Source organism: Rattus norvegicus, chromosome 5 (assembly GCF_021556685.1).
Source record: "Rattus norvegicus strain SHRSP/BbbUtx chromosome 5, alternate assembly SHRSP_T2T, whole genome shotgun sequence".
In the NCBI taxonomy this organism is placed as follows: domain Eukaryota; kingdom Metazoa; phylum Chordata; class Mammalia; order Rodentia; family Muridae; genus Rattus; species Rattus norvegicus.
This window is the reverse complement of record NC_141538.1, coordinates 150161313-150189299: the sequence shown is the minus strand read 5'-3', so window position 1 is coordinate 150189299 and position 27987 is coordinate 150161313. Positions and strand designations below refer to the sequence as shown.

Below are 27987 nucleotides of genomic sequence, written 5' to 3'. Positions count from 1 at the left end.
ACATACACAGAGACACACACACACACAGAGACACACACACAGACACACACACATACACAGAGACACATACACACACACAGACACACACACACACACACACACACACGAGAAACTGTTCTTGTTTCAGTATTTAAAAAGACTTAAAATTTTTATCCTTCGCTATTATTTTTCCTGTTACTGTTTTTAAAAATCCAGTGGATTTATTTTTATTCTTGGGAATTGGAGGCAGAAGGCTCAGGAATCAAGGGTAACCTCAGCTACAATAGTAAGTTCAAGGTCAACTGGGACCACATGAGACCCTGTCCCCCCCAAAAAACAAAATCATCAACAACACCACCAATGTAAGTGGACACTTTAATTTTTGCTTAGTTTTATAATTTATAGAACAGGATGGCACTGAGGAAAGTGCTTTGGGGTCTTCAGTAATCGAGGCGGTAGATTCCTAAGGCGGAAAGAGTTTGGGAACTTCCTGGTTATGCAGTGGGCACATAGAGGAGGTAGTCATCTCACTCTGAATTCAGACCCCATTCCTTTCTAGCTCTGTGCCTCTTGGTAAGTTACCTAAGCCCTCTGAGTTTCGTCTTCTTATCTGAAAAATAAGGCTTATTGTTTTATAGTTAAATCAGAAAATGCATCTAGCACTTAGCAAACGATTATGCTTGTAGGAACATGACTGTTAGACATCTGTGGTTGCACACATCCATTATCTAAGCTCTTGGGAGTTGGAGGCAGAAGGCTCAGGAATCAAGGGTAACCTCGGCTACAATAGTAAGTTCAAGGCCAACCGGGACCACATGAGACCCTGTCCCCCAAAATCAAAATCACCATCAACAACAACAATATAATTTTTAATCACTATTTATGAACCATGTGAGATTGTTCTATTTAAGTTCTGGTGAGTGTGGTCTAGTTGATGTTCTGTTAGATGAAGAATAGAAACTGAGCGATCAGATCTTCATGACTAGAGAACAGAGATGTCGGCCATCATGGGATTTACTGTGCCATTCTGGATAGATTGGTAATCTTAGTGACAGAAACCCACATGGAAGAGTTAATGCGCCCAGTAACCTGGTGCTTTAACCAATCAAACAGACTCCTGCTGAGGCGTAAGCTTTAATGTGTTGAAAGGTACACGCCAATGCTACTTTACTCCTCAGACAAACAGAAGACAGCCCACACACTAGGAAACTGGTGTACTGGCCCTTTAGAAGCTATAATTAACTCTTTGAGTTAACACTTGCAAATCAAGCTTTAAAAGTAATTGCCCTCCGCTTTTGGGAACCAAGGAGGCAGGCAGACTTATCAGTTGTCCCTACTTAATTATTTGAAATCACAGTCCTCAGTCAGGAAAGGCAGCAGCAGTTGTTAAGAAGCTGTGGCAGATCACTGGAGCCCTTTGATACTGATGCCTATGCTGCATCCGTCAGTATAGAAGAAGGGGGCCTAAGCAGGAATCGGCTGGTGCCAGGGCTCTAGCTTGGCACGTTGTAAGCTGCAGGACTTCCAAGTGGTAAATTGTTGTTTGCTCCTGAATATGTTACAGACCAAGCATGCTTCACGGTCTAGAAATACCTAACTTTTTCCCAGCAGGTTTGTTAATGACTTTCAGAGGTCTTGAAAATCTTAGCACAAACCTTAATCATTATGTTTTTATGGTGAAAGATAGTTTGTGGTTTAAAAAAAAATATTTATATTGGGGCTGGGGATTTAGCTCAGTGGTAGAACGCTTACCTAGGAAGCGCAAGGCCCTGGGTTCGGTCCCCAGCTCCGAAAAAAGAACCAAAAAAAAAAAAATATTTATCTTTATTTTGTATGTATAAGGATGTTGTACTCTTGTGTCTGTCTGTGCAGCGCATGTGTGCCATGTCTTGGATGCCAGAAGAGGGCGTCTGATTCTCTGAAACTAGAGTTAGATGTGGGTTAAGCCGCCATGTGGGTGCTAGGAACTGAGCCTGCAAGAGTATAACTGCTAAATGCTATTCCTAACTTATTATTTCAGTTTAGAAAACATGTATGCTGTATTTACATATACAGATGTTTGTGGGTTATGATCATGGAATATTTCCCCCATATTTTTCATGGTCTTTTCCTAATTTTTTTTTTAATGATACTTTTTTTTCCTTTCTGGCTTTTTTTTTTTTTTTTAAGATTTATTCTATGTATGTGAGTACACTGTAGCTGTCTTCAGACACACCAGAAGAGGGCATCAGATCCCATTACAGATGGTTGTGAGCCACCATGTGGTTGCTGGGAATTGAACTCAGGACCTCTGGAAGAGCAGTCAGTGCTCTTAACCACTGAGCCATCTCTCCAGCCCCTTTTCCTAATTTTTATATGTGAATATGAATGATTCTTTTCATTGGAAAGACCTTTCAGGGACAGTAGGTAGATGTGAGTAAGTCAGTCACCCATGCTGCCCAGGCCTCTGGCTTAGGACATGAGGGTCTCAGCAGGGTGTGGAGAGTGACTGTGGGTACAGGACAGTGTGGGAAGTCCTAGCTCTTGGGGCATCTTAGTCACTGTTCTGTTGCTAGGCGAGCGCTCCACCACTGAGCTAATCCCCAGCCCCAGCCCCAGCTAAATCCACATCCTCTTCATACTATCCTGTTGAAGCACACTTGCCCAGATATGCAGTGTGAATACACATATTCTAATGATGTCCCTTAAGGTTGAAGAATGAATATAGAGAAAAAATTATAATTGTGTGTGCGATGCATGCAGATGACCTATACTTGTGCAAGCGTGTGTAGAACCTGGAGAGTAACATGGATGTCCTCTATTGCTCCACCTTGGTGTGTGTGTGTGTGTGTGTGTGTGTGTGTGTGTGTGTGTGTGTGTGTGTGTGTAAGAAGTTTTTGTGTGGGAATCTTGTGTCTCCTTCATCATCTCCCACTTTGTTCCTTTGAGGAACAGACGTCTCTCACTGAATCTTTAGCTCATATTTCTTTTAACCGGGCTGGCAGCCAGCAAGCTCCAACAATCCTCCTGCCTCTGCTCCACTCAGTGCTGGTGCTATGATTGTGGGTAGAATGTCCTTTATTTACATGGGTGCTGCGATCTGAGCTCTGGTCTTCATGCTTGCACAGCAGTGAGTCATCCCCCTAGCCCTAGGGGAAGGCCTCTGTCGTGTGTTTTAGCTAACACTTTAAAGTCGTGTATGAATTTAAGTGATCCGACCACCCCCCAACACCCTCATCTCTTTTGAGATAAAGTCTCACTTCATGGTAAGACCGTGCTTGGCTTGAAGCACAATCTGACCTTGAACTCATGGAGACAGATACACCTGCCTTTTCTTTCTGAATGTTAGCATTAGAGACATAGGTCCCCACTTCTCTTAAAAAAAAAAAAGTTCAGGGGTTGGGGATTTAGCTCAGTGGTAGAGCGCTTGCCTAGGAAGCGCAAGGCCCTGGGTTCGGTCCCCAGCTCCGGAAAAAAAAGAACCAAAAAAAAAAAAAAAAAGTTTGGAGGTGAGGGCAGTGTTGAGACAGCTTCTCATGCAACCTCAGGCTAACCCGGACACTTCATCCTCCCGTCCCGTCTCCCAAGTGCTGGCGTCACAGTGGTCTGCCGCTGTGCCCAGCTTCATATTAGTCTTTGTAATTTTATTTTATGATCTGAATGTAGATGAACTATTAGGACTATTAGAAAACTAAAATTTAATAGTAATGAACCCTCATAGGTTACCGCACAGTTTCAGAACGGTGATCTAATTTGACCTTGATAATCACATTTTATGTATTCACCAGAAAAAAACGCTCATTGCTATCCATATGATTTACAAATAGATAATCATTGTGATTCTTACTTGAACCTGCTGCCTCTTACTGGTTTCTGACCTGCTGGTGATCCTGACCTGTTTACCAACACATAAGAGTCGGAACGACAGAAACAGAATAATGAGAGTGACCGCAAGTGGAAGAGTGGGTCACTCGTGTAGAGAGATACACATGATTGTGAAAATGGCCGGAGATGCTTTGAGGAGCTTGCACATCATCTCCTCACCCCCTTAGCCTTCATTTCAATTAGTCAATTAAGTGAGATGATCTAGAGCTGGTGAAACATTTATTCGGGAAAGCTGATAGGATTGTTTTTCTCCTGTTGGTGGTTATTGTTCCAAGAAATGCTTTGTTCTTTTTAATGAGGATAAAGACAGATGGGTTTGGCAGAGACTTTCCTTGTTAAGCGGAGAGACCCCTGCTGCTTCTATGGCTCTAGGCAGTCTTAGGGGAAAGTTGCTTGTCCCTGTGTTTTTCCTTGGGGATCTGCTGCCTTGTTACTGTGAACTGTCGTAATTGGTCCAAATTGTGCAGCGTTGTGAGTGATGTCTTTGTCTTGAAAGCTAACTGAACAGCTCAAGAATGTTCTTCAAAAGAGAAGAAACTTAGAGAGGCTGGCACAGTGGATGTTTAGACAGTCAGACTGGCTGTTTTCAAACAAGTCTAACTCATTATCTTCCTGGCAGTGAAGACATCTTAATAACAGAAAACAGTCCTATTATCAGTGTGCTTCTATTGGCCAATTTATCTATTGAGCTCAGTGGGCAGGACCCCATCTGTTACCAGAAAGTTGCTTCTCATCAAATCTGCCCCCAGTAAGAGCCCCAGCTAAGTACCGTCAGCTGCCCTCCAGTTTCATTTCCATAATAACTCAATTCAGGGTAGAGAGAAGAAAAGGCCGCTAAGAGGATCTTGTAAATTGTCCTGAAGATTTAATTTGGTCATTACTTTGGCAAGAAAATTAGTAGGAGGGGCTCATGTGTGACACAGAAAAAGGCTAAAGAGGCGTGAAGAACTCTTGCTGGGCCAGGGAGCTTGAAGGAAATGGTTGGATTAAGAGCTTGCTTTTCTGATAGCTTTTTGGTGTCTTCTGTTTTTTGTTTTTTAAAATTTTGTTTTCTAAGTCATATTTCAGTTATTTAGGCTCAGGTATTCAGAAGATTCTCATCCCGTAATTATGTTGAGGACTCAAAAGTGTGTGTGTGTGTGTGTGTGTGTGTGTATGTGTGTGTGTGTGTGTGTGTGTTTATATAAAGTACAATGAATATCCCATTGTTATTATCATAAATTCTTCTGCTGTAGCACTGAATTTTCTATTTTTGTTCTGTCAAAGGTCCATGACTCCAGCTCAGGCTGACTTGGAATTTCTTGAGAATGCCAAAAAGTTGTCCATGTATGGAGTTGATCTTCATAAAGCAAAGGTAGACTTTGACCTTTATTAACATGTATGTATCATGTATGTATGTGCACATGACACAGGCCTGTTAATGTATACGGCACACTTGTTTTACCTTACACCTCTTAGCAACATCTACCTATGGTATTTTGTTCATTTATTTAGGTTTTTTGGGGTTGTTTTTTGTTTTTGTTTTTGTTTTTCCGTCCTGGAACTCACTCTGTATCCCTGTAGCCCATGCTGGCCTTGAACTCAGAGATTCACCTGCCTCTCCATCCCAGGTGCTGGATCAAAGGCATGAGCCACCACTGCCTGGCTATTTATGGTATTTTAAAACTTTCCTGAGAAAGTTCTTGGCATGGTGGAACATGCCTGTAACCTCAGCACTAGATGACAGAAGGGAGGCAGAAGGGTCTTGAGTTCAAAGGTACTCTGGGCTTGTAGAGCCGCTCAGTGGTTAACCGCACTGGCTGCTCTTCCAGAGCAGGGTTTGATGCTCACACAGCAGCTCACACCATCAGTAGCTCCAGTTCCCGGAGATCAGAGGCCCTCTTCAGCTTTCCTGGGTACGGCAAGCATGTCGAACACAGACATACATCAGCCAAAGCACCCATAGCTAGAAAACTGAAAGCTAGCCTGGCTGGCTACAGAGCAGGACCCCCTCAATGATGGCAGAAGGAAAAGAAGGGAGGAGGAAGAAAGGAAAGAAGCAAAGGATTGTGGGAGAAGAACAAGGGAGGAAGCTGGGTGTGGCAGATTGCACCTGTAATGCCAGTTCTCTGGAGGCAAAAGGATTGTTCAAGGCAAGTCTGGGCTACAGAGAGAGAAAAGGCAGAGTCTAATTAATTAATTTGTTCATTTATTTGTTTATGTTTTTAGACAGAACCTTACTATGTAGCCCTGGCCTGCCTATGACTTGCTATGTAGACCAGGGTGGTCTTGAACTTAGAGAATTCATCTGCCTTCCAGGTGCTAGGCATACAGGTGCCATCATGCCCAGCTTAAATTGATATTTTTTTTTCTGTTTTTAGAATTCTAGGTATCAATCCAGTTATCCCTTACCATTTTTACCACCAAAATTTTGCAACCAAAACATTGTAAAGATAAAAATATGAACATCTAGAGAAAAATAAATTGTATTCTCTAAAATAAAGTTACATTTAAAAATGTAGAGAGGCTGCGAGGGGCATTTCAGTTTCATGAGGAGCGTCATCTGCCTAAGAATCACCTGGGTGTCTATTAAATATGCAGACTGCAGAGCTCTGCCCGGATTTATAGGCTGGCACAGGAGAGGCTCTCACTCCAGCTATAATGACCATTCCAAGTGATGCTAATGATGCCTGAATCAGAACCATTGCCCAAGGCCAGTGATTCTAAGTGTGGTCTCTGAGTCAGTGACATTTAGTACCACCTAGAAACTTGTTAGATATAAATATTTCAGGTCTCTCCCAGAGTTAATAATCAAATGGGTAGGAGCTCAGGAGTCTGCATGACAAGCTCTCTGAGTGACTCATGTGCACTGGGTGAACCGTAGCTCTTTTGAGAACTACTTACTGGTTTAGGAGATGAGAAGCATGAGTTTAATCACCAACCTGCCTACTTTATGCAAGTTGCTTGGCTACTAAATGGCTACTAAAATAAAATGGCTAGGAGTGTTGGAAAGATTGCAAGGGATGGTCCTGGCCTCATTTAGAGGAACTGAACTAGTATCTGTGATGTAGACAGAACTGCATCCAGTAAGTAATAAGGGAGTGAAGACATAGCACAAAAGGGAAGTGGGACTGGAGAGACAGCTCAGACGGCAGAGCGCTTGCCTAGCGTGCATGAAGCCCCGGCTTCAATCCCGCACATGAACTGGATGGTTCGGTGCATAATCCCAGCCCTTGGGAAGTTGAGGCAGGAGGACCATTCTTGGCCAAATAGGGAATTTTAGGATAGCCGGGACTCATAAGACCCTGTTTCAAATAAATAAAAAAATTAAAACTGAAGAGATTTTATCGTGGAGTCCAGGCATAAACTCAGAGCTAGAAAAATAGAAACTATATCTGTGGGAACTACAGAAAAATCTACTTTTTAGCTCAATATGATAAGTTGTTTAGTAGAATTCTTCTCAAGGTATGGTAGGCTTATCTCAGAGGATGATGGACCAACTCTTTCAATCTTATTTAGTCTCGAATACTCAGAAAAGTCACTTGGTAGAAACTTAGAAACAGACATTTAAGCTCTGGTCTCTCTTGGACCTGTGGACGGTTTTCAGGATTCTCTTTGCCCGAATGTCTTATGAGTTCGTGGTTAGGTTCTGTCCATTGTAGTAAAATTTCATTGCACAGTCATGGCTTTCTGGAGCCATCGCTGTGCTCTGGATTGTTCTGCACCGGACAGCAGCTCCCATGACCCTGGGAAGTGCTGTTAGGACCTCAGGAGCACTTCCAGGTCAAGTCTGCTCAGTGCGTGTCTGGTCTCCTGATGGGGGTGGTGTCATAGTGGATGGAGCCGGATAGCATGTGTCTTTTCAAACTGCTGCCAAGCAAAGTGTTCCTCCAAATAATGTCGGCAAGAGAGAAAGGAAGCTGACAAGCTGGCTCAGTGGGCAGAGGCTGGTGCCGAGCCTGGCGGGCTGTTTGATCCGAGAGCCACATGGAGGGAGAGAGGCAGCTCCTTCACGTTGTCCACCGGCCTCCACACGTACTTAAGTTGTAGCAGCTCTGTGCCCACCCATAACTAACTAACCAACCACTAACTAACTAACCAACCAACTAACTAACCAACCACTAACTAACTAACCAACCAACTAACTACTAACTAACCAACCAACTAACTAACCAACCAACCACTAACTAACTAACCAACCAACCAACTAACTAACCAACCAACTACTAACTAACTAACCAACCACTAACTAACCAACCAACTAACTAACCAACCACTAATTAACTAACCACTAACTAACTATGTTTTTTAAACTTTAGAAAAGAGAAAGATAGTTATAATCTGTGGGCTTTAAGAATGTAAGAGGGCATCTTCTGGTAAAATCTATATAGTCATTGAATTGAAGCTGTGTGAGACTTATCTCTATAATTCTTGTATATAATACATTGAGGTGCTAATAATTTTCTATATACTCATTTTTAGGGAAAAGTAGTCAGGAAGTATTTAATTTTGGAAGCATTTGGGTTTGATAACTAGATAGTCATGTGATTAATTCAGGTGCAGTTTTTTTTTCTTAAATTATGTGATTACTGTTTTGATTTTTTCTTAATAATTAGGTACATTGATGCCATTTTCTTTAGTGTTTTTTCTAGGCTTAGGAATATTACTTATAATTTAATATACTTAGCATCAATTTTTACTGTCAGATCTCTTATGGTAACTCCGTACAATAATAAACGTGTACGTCACAGTGGAGGTGGCCATCAGAGGATGACGTGGGAGTTTCTTCACTCCAGCCATGTAGATTCCGGGGTCTTAACTCAGGCCGTAAGCTTGGTAGCAAGCCTTTATCCGCTGGGCCGTCATCTCACTGGCCTAGCAGCGCTAACTCGTGCCGTGATGGCTAGCTGCATGACCGAGGCTGTCCCCGACTTAGATGTGAGACCCCAGTGGATAATGGCTGTGTGAAGGGCTCTCTTTGCTGCATGCTTTGCCGTGGGTTCTGGTTGTCGAGCTCTAGATTATTTAGTAATAGCCAGTAATGCGTTGAACACTTTTCTTCTCTTTTTCAGGACTTGGAGGGAGTGGATATCATCCTAGGAGTCTGCTCTAGTGGCCTTTTGGTTTACAAAGATAAGTTGAGAATTAACCGTTTCCCTTGGCCCAAAGTGCTAAAGATTTCTTACAAACGTAGCAGCTTTTTCATCAAGATCCGGCCTGGAGAGGTACGTAACTTCAGTCTCAAACCAAGCATGGACTGAAACATCCCTTCTAGCTGGGCATGGTAGCAAATCTCCGTATTTGTAATCCTGGAGGCTGAGGCAGGAGGAGAACTTCAAGTTCAGGATGAGCCTGAGTTACATAAGAAAACCCTTCCTCTAAGAAGGAGCAAGGCTTCCAGTCGGCCTGCTGAGAGCTGTCTCTGCCGCCTGCGCAACAAAAGCAAACAGACCAATCCCCAGATTTCAGGATATACCCATATAATTTCAGCTTTTATATTAAAAAAGCTCTCATGGTACAACAGAAAATCAATTGTTTAAATAGGAGTTAATTTTTCTTTTAAGTTATTGGTTTGGTCTTTTTAAATTTTTTTCATCTTTATTAAATTGGACATTTCTTATTTACATTTCAAATGTTATTCCCTTTCCCGGTTTCCAGGCCAACATCCCCCTCCCCCCTCCCCCTCCCCTTCTATGTAGGTGTTCTCCTCCCCATCCTCCCCCCCCCCTTTTTTTTAACAGAGGTCTGTCTATGCAGATCTCATCGTCCTGGAAATTTATTATTTGTGTGTGTGTGCGTGTGTGTGTGTGTGTGTGTCTATGGTGTGTGGTGTGTTATGTGTGTGTTGTGTATGTGTTTGTGTGTGTTGCATTGTGTGTGTGTGGTGTGTGTGGGGGGTAGGGGGGCTATGTGTCTGGGTATGTACATATGAGTATAGGTTGCCCAGGAGGCAGGAGACATTGACTCCCCTGGAGCTGGCGCTGTTTTACTGTCAGATCTCTTGTGGTGACTTTATACAGTAATGAACATGTACATGTCACAGTGGGTGTGTGGACTTTTCTGAGGAAGGCGTGGGGCTTTTCACTCCACCATCTCTTGGGACTGATGTGAATGGTGGGAACTGAACTTAGGTCCTGTACAAGAGCAGTATGTGCTTTTAGCCACTGAGGTCTTTCCAGCTCAGACATTTTGTACAAAGCTGTACATTCTTCTCTGCCACTTCCTAGAGAAGTGAGTCTGGAAGGATCAGAAGTGAGCATCCTCATGTTCAAGAATAGTAACTTTCTGTCCCAGGGAAGCCGGGTCTGAGGGAAGGTGGCTCTGTGTGTGTCTATCACCATCTGCTGGTCAAAAGTGGCACTGTCTCAGCCTGGAAACGCTGGCTGTGCCTTGAAGCACTGTTTCATTCCATAATCATGTGCTCGTGCAAGCACCTCTCAGATCTTCAAATCCAGGACTCTTAACAAGAAAGAAGTTTTTGAGACAGGGCCTTAGTGTGCAGCCCCTCAGGGTGGCCTGAAAATCAAGGTCTGCCTGCCCTGTCTCTAGTGCTGACATTGAAAGGCATGCACCCGTACAAAATGTTTATTAAACCCTTTCTGTATGCCAGGGACTATTCTAGGGGCTAGAAATACAACAGTAAAAGGATGCTGTTCTTCAGCAAGTTTGCATTTTAATATAGGGAGGCAAAAAGAAGGACATGCACAGAAAGAAATATTAATAAACGTTATGGGAAGTCCTTGGCTTGACATCTTTGTCTCAACTTTATCCAATAGATAGTGAAAAATACACAATTCCTCCTCACATCGGTTGAGAACAGCAGGATACTAAAAAGTGGAATGCTGTGACTGTTGTAGAGGGCTGTGCCATTTTGTAGCTCAGTAGGCAGATAACAGTAGGCAGTTTCTCCATGTGTAAATTATAATTGGATCTAGTCAGACCGTTGCTGTCAATAAGGGCATTCAAAACAAACCTGCTTCCGTTTTCTTCCTACAAAGTGTGCCTGAGGTGCAGGCAAAGAGCCGGACCGAAGGCTGGGTTCCTAGTAGCCCTGGCAGTGCAGGGAAAGCAAACCTGTAATTCCAGGACAAGGAAAGAAGGCCCAGAGACTTACTGTAGGACGTGGTGACTATGGGTTACGGGAATGTTGCTGAGGGGTCCGCTAGCATGTGTGAGTCCGTCAGCACTGACGCTTCCCCAAGTCACTAAGAGGATGCATTCTAAGTCTTCTTAAAAGCACTCACAAGTTTGTCCGTAGGCCAGGTGGTTATTCTGCAACACACGCACACACCAGACATTCTCAACATGTCAATATGTGTCAGTTTTCACTCCTCAGTTTTTAAAATTAAAAGAATCTAGGCTGGACAAGGAGGCACACACCCTAATTCCAGAGCTCTGTGATTTACATAGCCAGGCCAGCCAGGGCAACATAGTGAGACCCTGCCTTTAAAAAAAGAGAGCAGTCATCTGTTTGAGACACAGGTTTACCTCCCAATCCTAATTTCTACTGCGTGATAATATTGGCGGGCTGGAGCAATTACTGGATGTCTTACTCCCTGAGTAATCTAAAGTTACAAACACAGGTCTGTGACTAAGGAAAAGCATTTAAGACAGTCAGACTGTCAGACTAAAGTGTGTCTCAGAGCAATACCTGTGTACGGTGTGTATTCTAAAAAAATCAGAAGATGCGTAAGTAATGGAAGACCTATTTCCTGGCCTTACTGCTTTTGACAAAACCTCTGTCGCTGAGCAGATTCCTTTTAGTAAGAAAAAAATTAACGTAAGTTTTTTTAATTTAAAAAAATATTGCGTGTATGGATGTTTTGCCTGCATATGTGTCTGCACCACATGCATGCCTAGTACCCGTGGAGGTCAGAAGAGGGTGTCGGATCCCAGGGGAGAAGATGGCGGTGACATGGTAAAGGATGGTTGTGAGCCACCATGTGGGTTCTGGGAATTGAACCCCAGTCCTCTGGAACCATTGAGCCGTCTCTCCAACCCCCAGACATTCTTGGTGTGGTATCTCTTTGATGGCATCATATTTCCCTGGCTCTGTGTCACTCTGACTGAATAATACTTGTGTTTTGTGTTTATTTGTATCTTGATAGCAAGAGCATTATGAAAGCACCATTGGCTTCAAGCTTCCCAGCTATCGAGCAGCTAAGAAACTATGGAAAGTCTGTGTGGAGCACCACACGTTTTTCAGGTATTGTTCTGCTCAAGTATTTCTCAAGGATGCATCATTTGTGCCTGCTTCTATTTCGAACCCGCGATTGGAATTCTCTTCTCTGTAGAGCTGGCATTTTGTTTAGCTCAGGTCAGAGCAACTTAATCAGGCAGTGTGACTCTAGTTCTCCCTCTGTTGGTTGGGAGGCATGGCTCAGAATTCCCAGGGTACCTTTCCACCCTGGAGAAGAACAGAAGTAAGGAACGGGACCCAGTGCTTGCTAGGGCTCTGGGTGCTTTAACAGCAGCTGAGCTCAGTCCTGGACTTAGGCTGCTACAGTCCTGGCTCCTGTAGTAACTTTGTAGCTTTAAGCAAGTAAGTTCTTCCTGAGATGTGTCAATTTCCTGTACCTGTAAAATGAGGGAACCATTTCAAGGACCTAGTGTGACTCCTGCAGTGCTGTCTGGCATTTTGTAAACTGGGAGCCCTTACCTATAGACACTTAATGTTTTTAATAGTGTAGCTCCCATCTAAATTAATTCTGGTTGCTTGAGATGTGACCTAGACTTACAATGAGGATTGCTTGACTAGAAATCTCTTTAACTGTTAAACCACCACAAGAGTTTGGAAACCTCTTTACTCTTCGCTTGATTTTTAGTTTTATAGTCACAACAGTAAAGTAATCCAATAAACAGAATTATTGTGTCTCTCTCAGACTGACCTCTACAGACACCCTTCCCAAAAGCAAGTTCCTTGCCCTGGGATCCAAATTTCGATACAGTGGCCGGACTCAAGCACAGACCAGGCAAGCCAGTGCCCTGATTGATAGGCCTGCTCCACACTTTGAGCGGACAGCAAGCAAACGGGCATCCAGGAGCCTCGATGGAGGTTTGTATTAGATATTATTGATGTTACCATGATCTTTAGAGAAAGATAAAGGAAGTATAAGGGTTGGGTTTTTTTCCTATTGTTATTGTTGATTTGTATTGTTTTGAGATAAGAACTTAACAATATCTGAGACTGGCCTCAAGTTCTTTGGCTTCCTGTTCTGACCTGAGTGCTGGGGTTGCAAACATGGCACCATGCCTAACTCAGAAGTATGATTATTTATAAGAATCCTACGATATCTGATCTACAAAAAAGCTTAGTGATCAAGTGAAAGAGGTGCTGCTGACAAATTCAGCAGACTTAAGGACTTAAGGCCGGATGTGGCGGTGCAGACCCTTAATCCCAGCACTCCCAGCTCTTGGGAGGCAGAGGCGGTGGATATCAGTGCTAACTTATCCTCCACAGGAGTCCCAGGCCAGCCAGAGCCACAGTGCGACGGTCTCCAAGCACACACACACACACAACAAACAACAACAGTTAAGAGAACCATTGTAAGAATTGGAAGTGGGGATGGAGAGATGGCTCAGTGGTTAAGAGCACTGACTGCTCTTCCAGAGGTCCTGAGTTCAAATCCCAGCAGCCACATGGTGGCTCACAACCATCTGTAATGAGATCTGATGCCCTCTTCTGATGTGTCTGAAGACAGCCACAGTGTATTCATAATAAATAAATAAACCATTTTTAAAAATTAAAAAAAAAGAATAAGAAGGGAATTCACTGCAGGGCAGTAATGGCTGAATACCAAGAGATTCTACAAGTGTTTAACTTGTTTTTTACTTTGTTCAGTCACTTGTTTTGCATGCCTTATGTGCCTACTGTTGTTCCCCGAAGACAGTGCTGCGGGTATCAGATATGGCCTCCATCTTCTTGGAGTTTTCAATCCGTAGGTAAAAACAGAAACAAATAAAAATAACTTCAGGCAGGTGTGAGTGCTCTGAAGAAAACAGAATGGGGAAGTGAGGCTCGAAGTGTCTCAGGTGGGGAGAGAGAGGAGCGCTTCAGACCAGGTAATCCAGTTACAGAGAGCTCTATGGAGCAAGGCAGGGCTCCCTCCTCCCTTCAGGACTGCGTGCTGGCCACCCTTTCATCTGGAGTGTTTCATCTAGACCTTGGGATGGCTGGTTACGTCTCACAGTTCAGGTTCAACTAAATGACGTAATCCATAGAGCTCTCTGTGCAGTGGAAATGCATACCGTGACTTGATTCAGTCACTCTGGTGGGTAAGAACCTGAAATGTGGCTGCTGGAGGGGAGCTGAGCATTTCATTAAAGACAAACAACTGCGTGTGACAACTGGCCAAGCACAGGTGTGGGTTTTAGCGAGCCTAGAGGAGAGGAGCGTGAAGTGTGCTCAGGGCAGCAGGCGGAAGCCAGACTTGTGAGGGCTCCGTAGGCCCACAGTAATGACTTTAGATTTTCTCTTCATTATGGAGGGAAACTATTGGAAAGAGTGACACAGCCTGGCTGCTGTCACCTCTGCATACTGAGTAGCAAGGCTCCACCTGCACTGAAGATTAAACCAGAAACAGGCTGGAGGCTGACACAGGGACTCAGCTTGTGGTGGGCAGTGGAAAGTGGAAAGCGGTTAGTGGTTTATTTGGAAGTAGGGCTGACAACACTGCTAGTCAGTCAAGCATTGGAAATGCCCAGGGAAGGAAAATCAAGTCTTACTCCTGAGTTAATCATTTAGTGGAAGGAGACTCCGGAGTCTGGCGTGTAGAGGAAGGAGGCTTCCGTTTTGTGTTGTCATTCTACCTCCACCTGCATGCGTTTACTGTGTTCAGTGACACCATAACTAGCTATTCCTTACCTAGTAAGTCACCCGACCTCCACTTGAACTTTAGTGTGATGCCATTTTTGTTTGTTTGTTTGTTTGTTTGTTTGTTTGTTTTTTGAGGCAGGGTTTCTCTGAGTAGCTCTGGCTGTCCTGGGACTCACTCTGTAGACCAGACTGGGCTTGAACTCAGAGATCCGCCTGCCTCCGCCTCCCACTTCCTCTCCCGAGTGTGGAATTAAATGTATGAGCTACCACTCCTGGCAACTTTTCGACACATTTATTGAACCATTCTTTTTCTGATCTCTTTGAATAGTTGTCTACTGACATTTATCATTTTATATTGTATTTATCTTAATAGTTATTTGTTTTTATTTTGGGTGCATTGGTGTTTTGACTGCATATAGTGTGCAAGGGTGCAAGGCTGTCAGGTCCCCTGGAACTAGAGTTACAGACAATTCTGAGCTGCTGTGGAATTGAACCTGGGTCCTCTAGAAAAACAGCCAATGCTCTTAACCACTGAGGGATCTCTCCAGCCACTTAATAAGTTAAGAACATAAGCAACTCACCAAAGTCAGAAGCCTAGTTAGAAGTAGCAACAGAAGCCAGCTCTGGCCTCTGAGATGTGTGCTTTCTTTTATTTTTAAATTTAATTAAATTGTATTTGTGTATGGGTATGTGCACAAGTGTGGGCTTCCTTAGATGTTAGCAGATGGTATTAGGTCCTCTGGATCTGGAGTTACAGGTGAGCTGTCCAGAGTGGGTGTTGGAAATGAAATTAGGGTCTTCAGCAAGAGCCAGTGTCCAAGCTGCTGAGCCATTCCTCTAGCCCTGGGTTTGCTTCTCACCCTCTCACTTTTAGAAAGGAGAGACTAAAAGTTGTAAGAGTTAATATTCATTAAGCACTTAGTATGTTCTAGGTATTACTCTAAGCCAGTGGTGCTCACGCTTCCAGTGCTGGGATCCTTTAATATAGCTACCCATGTTGTGGTGACCCCACCATGAAATTATTTTTGTTGGTACTTGATAACTGTAATTCTGTTATTGCCTGTGAATCTTGGAGGTAAAGGTTTGCCACAGGTTGAGAACCACTGCTCTAAGCAATTAGAGAGTTTTCTGACTGGATTCATGTTCCTTTCTTTTCGTTTTGACTTCTGTTCGTATTGGTGCATGTGTAGGGGTGTGTGGGTATGTATGCTAATGCAGTAACATGTATGTTGACATCAGAAGGCTATTGCTGTTTACAGCAGGCTAGCTGGCACACAAGCGTCTACAGATTCTGTCTGTTTCCAGGGAGCACGAAGATTATAGAAGCACACTAATGTGCCAGCTTTATGTGGAGTCTAGGCATTTGAACTCAAGTCTTCACATTTGTGCAGCAAGCTATTTATACACCAAACCATTTTCCCAGCCCATCATCGTCCTTGAAAAACACTGGAGAGATGTCTTGGTGGTTAAGAGCAAGTATTGCTATTGCAAAGAATCTGAGTTTAGTTCCCAGCCACCCACATCGGGCATCTCACTGCTGCCTGCAGCTCTAGCTTCAGGGATTTTGAACCTTTGTAGGTACTAGCACTCATGTGCCCTGCCCCATCCCCTCCAAACCACACACACACACACACACACACACACACACACACACACACACACCTCAGCCAAGTCTGCTTCTGTTCTTGTCAGCCAACAGGGGCATGATGGCTGACATCAGTGGTTCTGTGTCAGCACTAGCACTTTGATCAGAATCTTCAGGAATGGGAGACACTGACTTTTTAAAGTTTAGTGTCCTCTATACAGACTGCAGGGTCTGTAATAGCTAACGAATGAAGTAATAATGCTCAAAGCCACCTATCATTACCCTTTCCTTGGTGCGAAGGATCAAAGCCAGGAACCCAGGCATGCTGTATGAGTGTGTGTGTGCACGAACATGTGTGCTGAGTAGGTGGCTGTACACACGTGTGCATGTAGGTGTGCGCACATGGAGGCCAGAGGTTGACATCAAGTGTTTCCCTGATAACATTCCAGCTATTTTTTTGAGTCACTCACTGAACCTAGAGCTCACCAGAGTGCTGGGCTGACTTGGCAGAAAGCCGCAGGGATCTATCTGCTCCCCAACCCATAGCTAAGTTACTGACGTATACTTAGCTAGTGCACGGGTGCTGAGAATCTGAAGTCAGTCTCGTGCTTGCCCACAAGCACGTTACCTCTGAGTCACCTTCCCAGCCTAAGCTAAAACATCTTAAATACAAGTCACTAACATACTAATAGACACTTAATTACACTTAAGTGAGTGAACTGTACAGTATATACGTTATAGTGTAATGAAGCTGTCGAAAACCCGATCACATTCATTGTGATCTATAGGTCGTAGCCTCCATACTGCAAAACTGAAGGAAATTTGCTTTTCTCCAGGGCTCCTAAGTAGTATCCTTCTGTTGAGTTTTTTTTTTTTTCTTTTTTCTTTTTTTCGGAGCTGGGGACCAAACCCAGGGCCTTCCGCTTGCTAAGCTAGGCAAGCGCTCTACCACTGAGCTAAATCCCCAACCCCTTCTGTTGAGTTTTATGCCACTGTGTGCATAACTAATTTTTTTTAAAGATTTATTTATTTTATGTATGTGAGTACACTGTTGCTGTCTTCAGACACATCAGAAGAGGGCATCGGATCCCATTACAGATGGCTGTGAGCCACCATGTGGTTGCTGGAGATTGAACTCAGCACGTCTGGAAGAGCAGTCAGTGCTCTTATCTGCTGAGCCGTCTCTCCAGCCCACAATTAATTTTTTTAAAGCTTTATTTATTTATTTATTTATTTATTTATTTATTTATTTATTTTATATGAGTACACTGTTGCTGTCTCAGATACACCAGAAGAGGGCACCAGATCTCATTACAGATGGTTGTGAGCCATCGTGTGGTTGTTGGGATTTGAACTCAGGACCTCAGGAAGAGCAGTCAGTGCTCTTAACCGCTGAACCCTCTCTCCAGCCTGAATAATTGAGTTTTCCAAATGTATTTTTGAAATAATATTAGCTTATCACGAAATAAATATAAGGACTGAAGTACATGGTGTTGGGAGTTACTGATATTTAGAATTAGATATTTTTTATCCGTTGAGTATTCTTTCCCCAGCTCCCCTACGGTTAGTGTCCTCCACATTCCATAGGAAGCTCAAGTCTCTTCCTAGTACCACTGCGTGTGGCTGAGGGTCGAATGTGAGGGTTAGGATTCGGGTCTCGCCTGTCTCTTGTTCCTTTTCCTGTGAGGGGTGTTCATCGTAGCTGTTATTTTGTAGTCTGAGCTGTGACCTCGTCTGTATCTAACCATTGGTTTTCATGTTTGTGTCTGCTTCCCCAGCACAGCAGGAATGCTGAAGACTTAAACCATTTGGCTCTGCAGTATTAGGATTGGATTAGAACCAAATTCATGTAGCAAAATAACACATGGTGAGAGCGAGGGCTCTGTTTCTATGATTTCAGGCAGAGTTGAATTAATTCTTTGAGAGGAGGTGTGAATACACATGTAATCCCAGGCATTAGCGCAACTGTGAGAAAAATATTTTGTCAGTTTCCTTGTTTTGTTAGGCTTGCTTTGCCATCTGCCGCTCTTGGGTTGACTAGCTGAGAGCACCCATTGGCAACAGGGACTTGTGAGCGGCCACAGATCCGTCGTTGCCGTCTGAGATAGGCTCTACGGGCCTGTTACTCTTTGCTGGACGTCCCCTGAGAAGTCTTTCAGAGGGGTCATTAGAGGATAGTAAGCATTTCTTTCTTGGTGTCATTTGTATAAGACAGGGGTGACTTTCTATATGTCAGTCTGTTCTGGCTTAAAGAATTCCTTTGTTTTGCTTCATTTTTACTGTTTATAAATCTAAATGTATCAGAATAAATTATATTTGGAAGTCTGAAGAAGAGAAGTACCTAATAAAATTGTACATTTCCGTAAAAGAGTATTCAAATCTAATAAAAGTCTCAGTACAAGAAGGAATGATGGCCTGTTACCTGAAATTCTAAGTCAGAGATGGCTCAGTGGGTAAAGGCCCTGGGCACATAAGCCTGAGAGCTTGAGTTCAATCCCTGATCCCAAGGTAGAAGGAAAGACTCAATTGCCAAGGGTTATCCTCTGACCTACACACACACACACACACACACACACGCCACCCCCCACCTAACATGTACAAGAAGACACACAAATAATAAAAATTAAATACAATTTTGAAATGAAATATTAAAGTTAGACGTGTTGGCACATACCTACCTCTAATCCCAACATTTATGAAACAAAGACAGGCAAGGCCAGCCTGATCTACATGCTGAATTCCAGAACAGCCAGGGATATGTAGAGAAAAATCCTCTCTCAAACAAAAAACAAACAAACAAACAAAGTTTTCAGTTGACATTAAACCTTAGTAAGGTTTGCTACAAGTGTATGGAGGTGGAACCCCGGACCTCCTGGGTGCAAGGCAAGTAAACGATCACTGAGCTACAGGCACAATCTGTTTTCAATTAAGTTACCTAAAGCAGACGCCAGCTAGTTCAAACCCAAGCAACAGTTACTCATGTGCAGAGGTTTTTATAGTCAGCCAGTACGGTTAATTCTCTCCCTAACAAGGCTTTCCCAGCCCCTGCTACCTTTGCCCCTCTCTGTGCGATAGATGTCAGCACCTCCTTTCTCTCTCTGCTGAGTTGTGACACCAGAACATCTCCAGATATTGTCAGATGTCCCCTGGGGGGAGGAAGCAGCCCTGGTCGGGAGCCGGTGTTCTAAGTACTTGAGGGGAAAAGGCTGTAAGACATTGATATGGTGGAGGGTGGCTCCGTTACTTTGTGCTTTGTTTTTGGGTGAAAGTCCAGAATTTTTTGATCTTTTAATCAACTGGTTTATTAAAAGAGATTGTCTGGTTCAAAGATTTAACTTTCTGTACATCCAACAGTAGCCCTGTCACAAGACAACAGGCCTCATCTACCCCACCAAATCAGATGTTTGTTTAGGTTCCTGAAACCATCTACGAATAAACGTCTACTTCAAAACAGCTTATTGGGAGAGCCGTCTTGAATCTGTGCTTTATTTATTTTTTTGTCTTTATTCAAATTCAGCATTTAGGCAGCAGTGATTAAGATGTGCTGGTTTCTCTGTTGGGGATATTGTATCCCCTCGCCATCATCTCCCTTGAAAAGCACTCATGGTTCGAGTTCTCCCTCTATACACCATTCAGGGGACTGCAGCATCCGCAGACGTCCTGCATCTGCAGTTTCGCCCATGGCTTTAAGGTCAGGACAGCGGCGCCGTCCCTCATCTGCTCTTCCCTCTTCTCCTCACACAGCAGCAGCTGCCGAGTCCACAGACCGAAGCCCTCGACCCACCTCTGCCCCAGCCATTGCTCAGAGTCAGGTCACGGAAGGGCCGGGAGCACCTGCCAAGAAAGCACCAAAGGAAGCCGTGAAGGTTGAAGAGAAGCGGGGAGAAGAGCCAGCTGAGCCCGAGCCTGAGCCCACAGAAGCTTGGAAGGTACGTCTTACATGCCGAGGTCCGCTAGCGCGAGCTCTGGGTTACAGGGGCTTTCAGAGCAGTGGAGTCTCGCAGCTTCCCAACAACGTTGCCTTTTCTCATTGTTTCTAAAAGGAATCGTGTCTCACCAACCTCCTGTGTGTTTTTCTAGAATTTGATTTTCAAAGAATAGATTTGCATAAAGCACATTTTTAGAGCTATTTAAGGCTTTTCTAATTTTTTTTTTAGGATTTTCTTTTTATTTGATGTGTATGAGTGTTTTGCCTGAATTTACGTGTGTGCACCACGTGCATGCCTGGCGCCTGCAGAGGTCAGACTGGACTAATCTTTTATGTATGTTCAATATATGTAAATAGCATTTACACAGAGCTAGTTCAGGTCCGTTAGAGTAGGTGCAGGTCTCACTATTGAGAAGAGGTATGAGGATGGCGTTCCTGACAGTGACTCTATGTTAAGACCTTGGTGAGCTCCTCCTCCTTCCCATGCTCATATGTATAGGTTGGCTGTTCTTTTGAAGCCAGGTCATTATCTGATTCAGTGTAGAACAGTGAGCAACTGCTATTTTTATAACGGTTAAATATGACATACAGGTTCTCTGTCTTGAGTGACATTTGCCTGGTGTCCATGACATCAGTCTTCAGGTTCCATGTGGCTTTTGAATACCTGCTCAGTTTTTAATGTTGGAATATATCAACTAGCAGTTCCTTTCTTTAAAGATTTATTTATTATATATGAATATACTGTAGCTGTCTTCAGACACAGCAGAAGAGGAAATCGGATCTCATTACAGATGGTTGTGAGCCACCATGTGGTTGCTGGGAATTGAACTCAGGACCTCTGGAAGAGCAATCAGTGCTCTTAACCTCTGAGCCATCTTTCCAGCCCTCAACTAGCAGTTTTGACTTTCCTTCTCCGTACTGATTAGAAAGTGTCAGGCTATTGGAGATGTCAAGGGGTCTCCCTGAATGGCTAAGACACCACTGGTTTTCTGCTATCTCACTAGTTTTCCTTTGGCCCATAAACCATGCAGGTACTTCAAAAATAAGTTTCTTTTGCCTTTGAACTTTGGCAAAATGAAATGGAGTTTGCATGTTTCCCATGCTAGCCTTGAACACTCGTAGTCAAGAAACCCTTCTACCTTAATCTTCCTAATAGCTGGGACTGTAGGTATGTATCATTGCTCTCCTCTTTTGGCCTCAATTCTTTGTTAACCTTTTCATTTAACTTTTTTTATATGCACTGTGTTTGGCCCGTATGTATGTCTGTGTGAGGGAGTTGGATCCATTGGAACTTTTAACAGTTGTGAGGCAGTGTAGGTGCTGGGAATTGAACCCTGGTCCTCTGGAAGAGCAGACAATGCTCCCAACGGCTGAGCCCTCTCTTTAGCACCATAGCTCTAACTCTCTTTTTTTTTTTTAAGATTTATTTATTTATGTTATGTATGTGAGCACACTCTTTTTCCTTTTTTCTTTTATCACTACATCCTGGCTGCAGTGTCCCCTCCCTCCCCTCTGCCCCGCTTCTCCTCCTCCCTTCCCTCGTATCTGCTTCCCTACCTCCCCCCAGAAAAGAGTAGGTTTCTCAGTGACATCAACCAAATATGGCATAACAAGCTACAATAAGACCAGGCACATAGCCTCACGTCAAGGCCTCTCAGTTCTTAAACCGAAGTGGTAGCTCTCCCATTTTCTGCTGCTAGATCACTAAAGACCCAAAAGACGTTATTGTTGAAACAAGGGACTTAAGCCTTATGAAATAATTTAAAACTAGTATTTGCGGAGTATACATAATTTTATGAAAACATCATGTCTGTTTTAAGTTGGGCAGGATGGCACAGGTCTATAATTCCAGATCTCGGAAAATGGAGTTGGAGGCCAGCCCAGGCTACATAGTAAAACTCTGTCTCAAAAACAAGCAAACCGGAAACCGAGACATACTCTGTTCCTGAAGAACAAGGGAACTAGCGTGCTAACTGGGGTCTAGAGCAGAGATGACCCAGTTATTAATTGCTCCTGGCAGTTCCAAGTGTCCAAGTGCATGAGTGTTCGGCAGTAGTGCAGAGTCTGGGTTCATCTCTTGTTTTTATATTCACCCTGGAGAAAACAGCACAGTGGCATTGTTCTGCCGAGCAACGCTGCTTCATGCACGTTAAAGGACTATGCCAAAATCGCAACTTGACGGGGTTCTGTCAGAAACGAGTAATATAACAGAACCACCTCACCCTTGGAAAAGACGAGCCGGTCTCTAAATGTGAACTACACAGTACTTTGTGCTGTGCTCACTGTACGGCGTTCCCGCGTCGCAATCAGGTTTTTAAGTAATTACTCCAGTCTCTGACTATAAGACGGCTATTTCTAGCTGTGTTCTAAAGACACACAGCGCCCTTAGGATAGTGCTCTGAGGTGACTGCTAAGGGTGACTCTTGCTCGTCTGCCCAGCATGTGGGTTCCTAGGGAAGAGACTGCAGTGGTGGTGCTGCAGCTGGAGAGGAAGGTAGCTGCAGGCGTCAGTCTCAGTTTGCATGTAAATTACTTTATGTTCCCTTCAATGAACGGAAGAGTACACTGCCTGCTTAAATGTATTGATCAGCCGACTAACAGAGACGTTTGTGTTTACCTGTTTGGTGTCTAATTTGCAAATTACATGTGTCTTTACTGTAAAAATTATCCCCTTGATTATGTCACGAATATTACGCATTTATATTTCCATTTGTAAATCTGTTCTTAAATATGATTTAAAGTACTGGAGGGACAGGAAGGTAACTGGGAGGAGGATGAAGTGTTTGCCTGAGTTCAGATCATCAGAACCCTCAGGAGCACATTGTCTGTAATCTCAACACACCCTACTGGGAGACGGGAGGCAGAATCAGGAAAATACACCTCAGTGGATGAGAGAGACCCTGTGTTAAGCAAGGTAGAAGGTGAAAGCTGACACCGAAATTGTCTTCTGACCTCCACAAGAGGGCTGTGATGTATGTACGTGTACACACACACACACACACACACACACACACACACACACACACACGTCTAGGTTATAAACAAGAACGTACAGCTAGTATTAAGCCTAGATTACTGCTTTTGTGAGTAGTTTTTATAAATAATCATTAAAGTGGTTTTTTCATCCATAGGATGATTGACTCCGTTTTCTTTTGTGGTAGTTTGCCTACCTATATTACCTCTTCAGCCTTGAAGCTGTCGTGATGAACTACCAGAGAGTACTGGGATGAAACCTTCCCTGTAGGGGCCATCGTTTTCACCCCAGCTTCATGAGGCAGCTTAACTATTCATGGAAACCTGCTAACCTAAAATGTTTCACTATTTTATTTCTTGAATGTAGGTGGAAAAACCCCACACCGAGGTCACAGTACCTACCTCAAATGGTGACCAAGCTCAGGTTTGTGCCAACAGGACACTTGTCCCTTTCCCCTCCCCGCCCCCACAGTTTTTTTTTAATACTCCTCCGTTCCTCTTTACCTTAAAAATAAATAAAAGGTTCAAACAAACTTCAATGAGCCAATATTTTATCTTTTTTTTTTCTTTATTGAATTGTGGCAAAACAGAAGCTTGCAGAAAAAGGTGAAGATCTGATAAGAATGAGGAAGGTTAGCCTGTTTTCACTTTCACAGCTAGGCCACCATTTCACCCATGCCCGCTACAGTGTATTAAAAAGACAGTGGTCCAGCCTTTGATTCTTCTTCTTCAGAAATTACTCCAAGAGCCAGTACGTGGGGAACCATCAAGCAGTATAGTCGGAATGTGTATACACACACACACACACACACACACACACACACACACACACACACATACAGAGAGAGAGAGAGAGAAAGAGACAGACAAAGACAGAGACATTAGACCCTTAGACTATTTACGGACAGGTTTATCCAGACAAGCTTTCAATATTTAAGTATCTTAACGAAATGCAATTGTATAGGCCAGACCTAACTTTCAGGCTGACTTTACAAGAACTTTCCCAGTGGCATCATATTAGTAGACCTATTAGCATTTTATACACATTTATCACCAAAGCCATCCTAGCAGGAACTTCCAGCATTAATAACATGTGTTTAACTGCTATGTGCTCATTTCCCAGCCTCAGAGTGGGATGAACCAGTTCTTACTGGATGTACTTGTTAGCTGATTAAATCTGGAACTGTAAACATTCGGATACTGCAGTATTTCAGAAGCATAAAACTCTCCAAAAGACTAAAGTGTTTTTACAGTATTTCTCCACTCTGTGTTACATGGTGTCCAAACCTTTTAGAGTTATATATTATCTCAAGGTAATATTCAAATAGTTCAATTTCAGAAAACAGCTTATTGTGTTAGAAGCAATGAAGCCGGGAACACTGTCTCTTTAAATACCATCGTCATGGCTTTCCACTGTTTGCAAACAAGGTCATTCGTCATTCCCTTTGGTAACCGTGCTCGCGTCCCTGTGCTCCTGTGACCATTTCATGTTGGCATTTGCTGCATCGCCCACATTTACTTTTCATTGTTTTTTTGTTTGCCAATTTGCAGTTTGTTTCCCCGCAAGAACAACATTTTAATTTTTTTATGCTTCTGTTTTTCTCCCTTTCGTTTTCACAGAAAAAGAGAGAGAGACTAGATGGTGAAAACATTTATATCAGACATAGCAATTTAATGTTGGAGGTTTGTATGAACTTGAAGCTTATTTCAGTTGGTGGCCTGGAACCTTCTGCATTCTGTGCTGACCCCCTTCACCCCGCGCTGTGTTTGGTTTTGCATGCCACTGCATGAGAGACGTTTAGGTTTAAAGCGCTTTTGCATGTTGGTAAACATGAAGATAAGCAATCATCTCTCCTGACTTTTAGTTTGCATCTCTCTCTCATCCTATCCAAAAAAAAATATATGATTGGAGCTCTCTCTCCCGTTCATGGTTCTACCGTTTTATCCCCCCCCCCCCTTCAGAACATTCAAATACCATTGCTAAAAGTTTCTTGAAATTTCCAAGACTATACACTGTCAATATCCCAAGAAACAAATTTGCACTGCTCTCCCCCTGAACCGAGAAGAGTGTCTTTAAAAAAGAGGGAAGGCAATCACATTCCACATGGGCTTACGCACTGAAGGGAACAAAAGCTCCTGAAGAAAGGCTGGGAGGGAGCCTAGCATTTGAGGGGTGGTTACCTCAGGGCTCACCGTAAAGCAGGCTGCTGGGTAGGATTTTTACTTTTAAGATGAAAACATTGTAGCTAAGGAATTTAAATAGTTCCTCCAAGGCCACAGAGCTGTTAAGTTGGTAAAGCTGGAATCTGACTGGGGAGTTTATGGTTTTTAAGGAAAGAGTAATGTGTACCCATCCTAAAGTCCTTTTTCTATTACATTCAACAGGGACAACATTTTTACCTCAGTTCATAGACTTTTCCTAGTCGGGAGGAACTAGTCCACATTGGGTATGAGATGTAAAACCAATTTGGAGATTAAAGAAACTCCATGAGAAAAATTAAGTTAGAGTCATTCTCTGTGGAAGAATGTGGAACCGGTGTAGTTTGTACATCAGAAAATCTCCTAAGTAGAAGTGGAATATTACGTTCTATAACAATCAAGGCAGAATCCAAAGAAATGAGTAGAAACTTACATCAGGGTGTAGCTTCCCTGGCTGCAGGAAGCTTACAGGTGTGGGGCGCTAGAGGGGAGAAAGGGAGAGCTGCAAGCTGGTAGAAAACCTGTGGGAGACAAACGTTGCTGTGCTGCGGGATCTACTCTGAGACAGCCTCCTTGCCTCAGCCTCCTGAATGTGGGCATTGCAGGCGTGTGCCACTGTATTGGGTGAGGTGGCATGCAGCAGAGACCCGAGAGAAGAGCCATGCATTAAATGTCTCTAGTGTGAACGTTTGAAGAAACTTTAAAAAGTGGCTCTCTGGCCAGCAGGGTAGCACATCTTTAATCCCCACACCTGGGAAGCTAAGAAGAACGATCAGGGTCAAGGTCTTTCTCAGCTCTAAACTTTAAGGCCAGCCTGGGTTACATGAGACCTAGCCTCAAAAAAATAAATAAATAAATAAAATAAAATAAAAATATGTATATATGTCTTTTGGCCAATAGCTATATTTTGAATATCTGCTATATGAGGCACTTTAATACAAATATTAAAAATTACAGATGACCTTCATTAATTGTATGATTGAATTGAATGATGGCACAGTTCCAAGGGCTTTACATCTGTCTGTCTCATATAATATAAAACCTGTAAGGTCAGACCCTTCTAGATTTCAAACTTGGAAACTGGATCCCCGTCATATCCCATATCTGAGACCTAAGTCCTTTTTTGTGTGGAGATTAGGAGGGACAAGACACGTCCAGTGATCTCCTCTTCTCGGGGTATCATCTCCCCACTGAACCTGCTATGCCAATCATATATTTGTCACTTCTCCCACGAGGTGTGCTGTGGCTTCTGAAACTCACGAACTTCCTCTGTCGTCTGTGTTTTCTTCCGTGGCATTTTTACTGAGAGCCCCGAGAGAGGGGATGTTTGAATAAGTGTGTGTTTGAAATGTAAAACTACTAACTGCCTTTTGAGAACATTTTACATTTAACCCAGTGTTTGGTTTTATTGCTGCTAAAATCCTAAGATGATAGGCCTTAAAAATGATCTAACCTGAACATAACCCGACATAATTTGACCATCCCTCCTTAGTTATTGTAAAAAGTGACCCCAAGGAAGTTCCCTCAAGTTCTCTGCTGCTCTGGCAGGTTTTTTCCTTTAAGCCTCCCTCCCACCTTCCCTTATCGCACCCCCACTAATGCTTTGTTCTGGCACAAATAAGGTCGAGTTCATTTTTAGATCTGCCGCCTCCTCCTCCACCTCCCAGAGAGAACCTGTAGCAAATGTCTGCGACACGTTCTATCTGGAACAGGTCCCTTTGAGATCTTAACTGTATTCTATGCCCCCACAGGTTTCCAGTAAAACAGCTAAGAAGGATGGAGAAAGCTCTCTCAGAAGCTACCAGATTTACTGAAAAATATATATTTTCTCAGGTTCCAAACCAATCAAAAGCTAGGCGAGGAGAGTCACAAGTCATCAGGCGCAGCTCTGGCTGGGTCTAAATTATGTTTATCCCAGAATCTCATGCTTGGTTTTGTTCTGTCTTGCTTGCACTTTTAGTCATCCCAAATGTGTTAGGTTGTTCTTGGCCCAAACAGATGTAACATCAGATGAGGACCTGGGTCACAGACTCTCACATGCCTGACAGGTCTCAGCTGCTCATCCCAAGGCTGAGCCTTGAGATTTCAGCTGTAGCACAGGCGTTTCCCGGTGAAGCTCACGTTCCTAAGACGGGCTCACTCTTCTCCTTAGTAAGTGCTAGTTATGGAGAGCTGCAGTTACCTTTTGGGGTTAGTTTTCTCTTTACTCTCAAAGCAAATACACAGAGGTCAATCTTGAAAAAAAAGAAAGATGAGAGACAGAGAGACAGAGAGAGACAGAAAGAGACAGAGAGAGAGACAGATAGATACAGAGAGAGACAGAGACAGAGAGAAGTCAATTCATAGTTAATTCATGAGTTTCTGAAGGAACAACCCCAGAATCCAGACGTCATGTGAGTCCCTGGGTTTCATATTGTTTTCTCCTACATAGCAATTTGGAGAAAGTTCTATTTAGTTAAGGTCTTTCTTGCCTGCAGGGAGAAAAAAGAAAAATAAAACCACAAACAAACACAAAAAATTTAATCCAAAAAAAATTCCATACTGTTTTGTTTTTATTTTTACTTTCTAAAGTGAAATTATTTCCCACAATGCCAAAAATAGACAGATCCCAAAGTTTACACAGCATGCCGGGGATCTATTTAGCTTCATGCTTTTCTTAGCTAC

The 27987-nt window shown here is 43.3% G+C and overlaps 1 protein-coding gene across 50 annotated transcripts in view; it reads left to right on the top strand.

Moving 5' to 3' along the window:
• The window catches only part of Epb41 (erythrocyte membrane protein band 4.1), a 154095-nt gene that overhangs the window by 90494 nt on the left and 35614 nt on the right, over positions 1 to 27987 (top strand). For 13 of the 50 annotated variants that reach the window (XM_087548765.1, XM_087548763.1, XM_087548756.1 and 10 more), the window contains 6 exon segments: positions 5110 to 5197; positions 8895 to 9047; positions 11931 to 12028; positions 12705 to 12877; positions 19968 to 20152; positions 24745 to 24807. In XM_087548765.1, coding sequence (XP_087404891.1) covers positions 5110 to 5197; positions 8895 to 9047; positions 11931 to 12028; positions 12705 to 12877; positions 19968 to 20152; positions 24745 to 24807 — 760 coding nt within the window. 50 annotated transcript variants of the gene reach the window in all.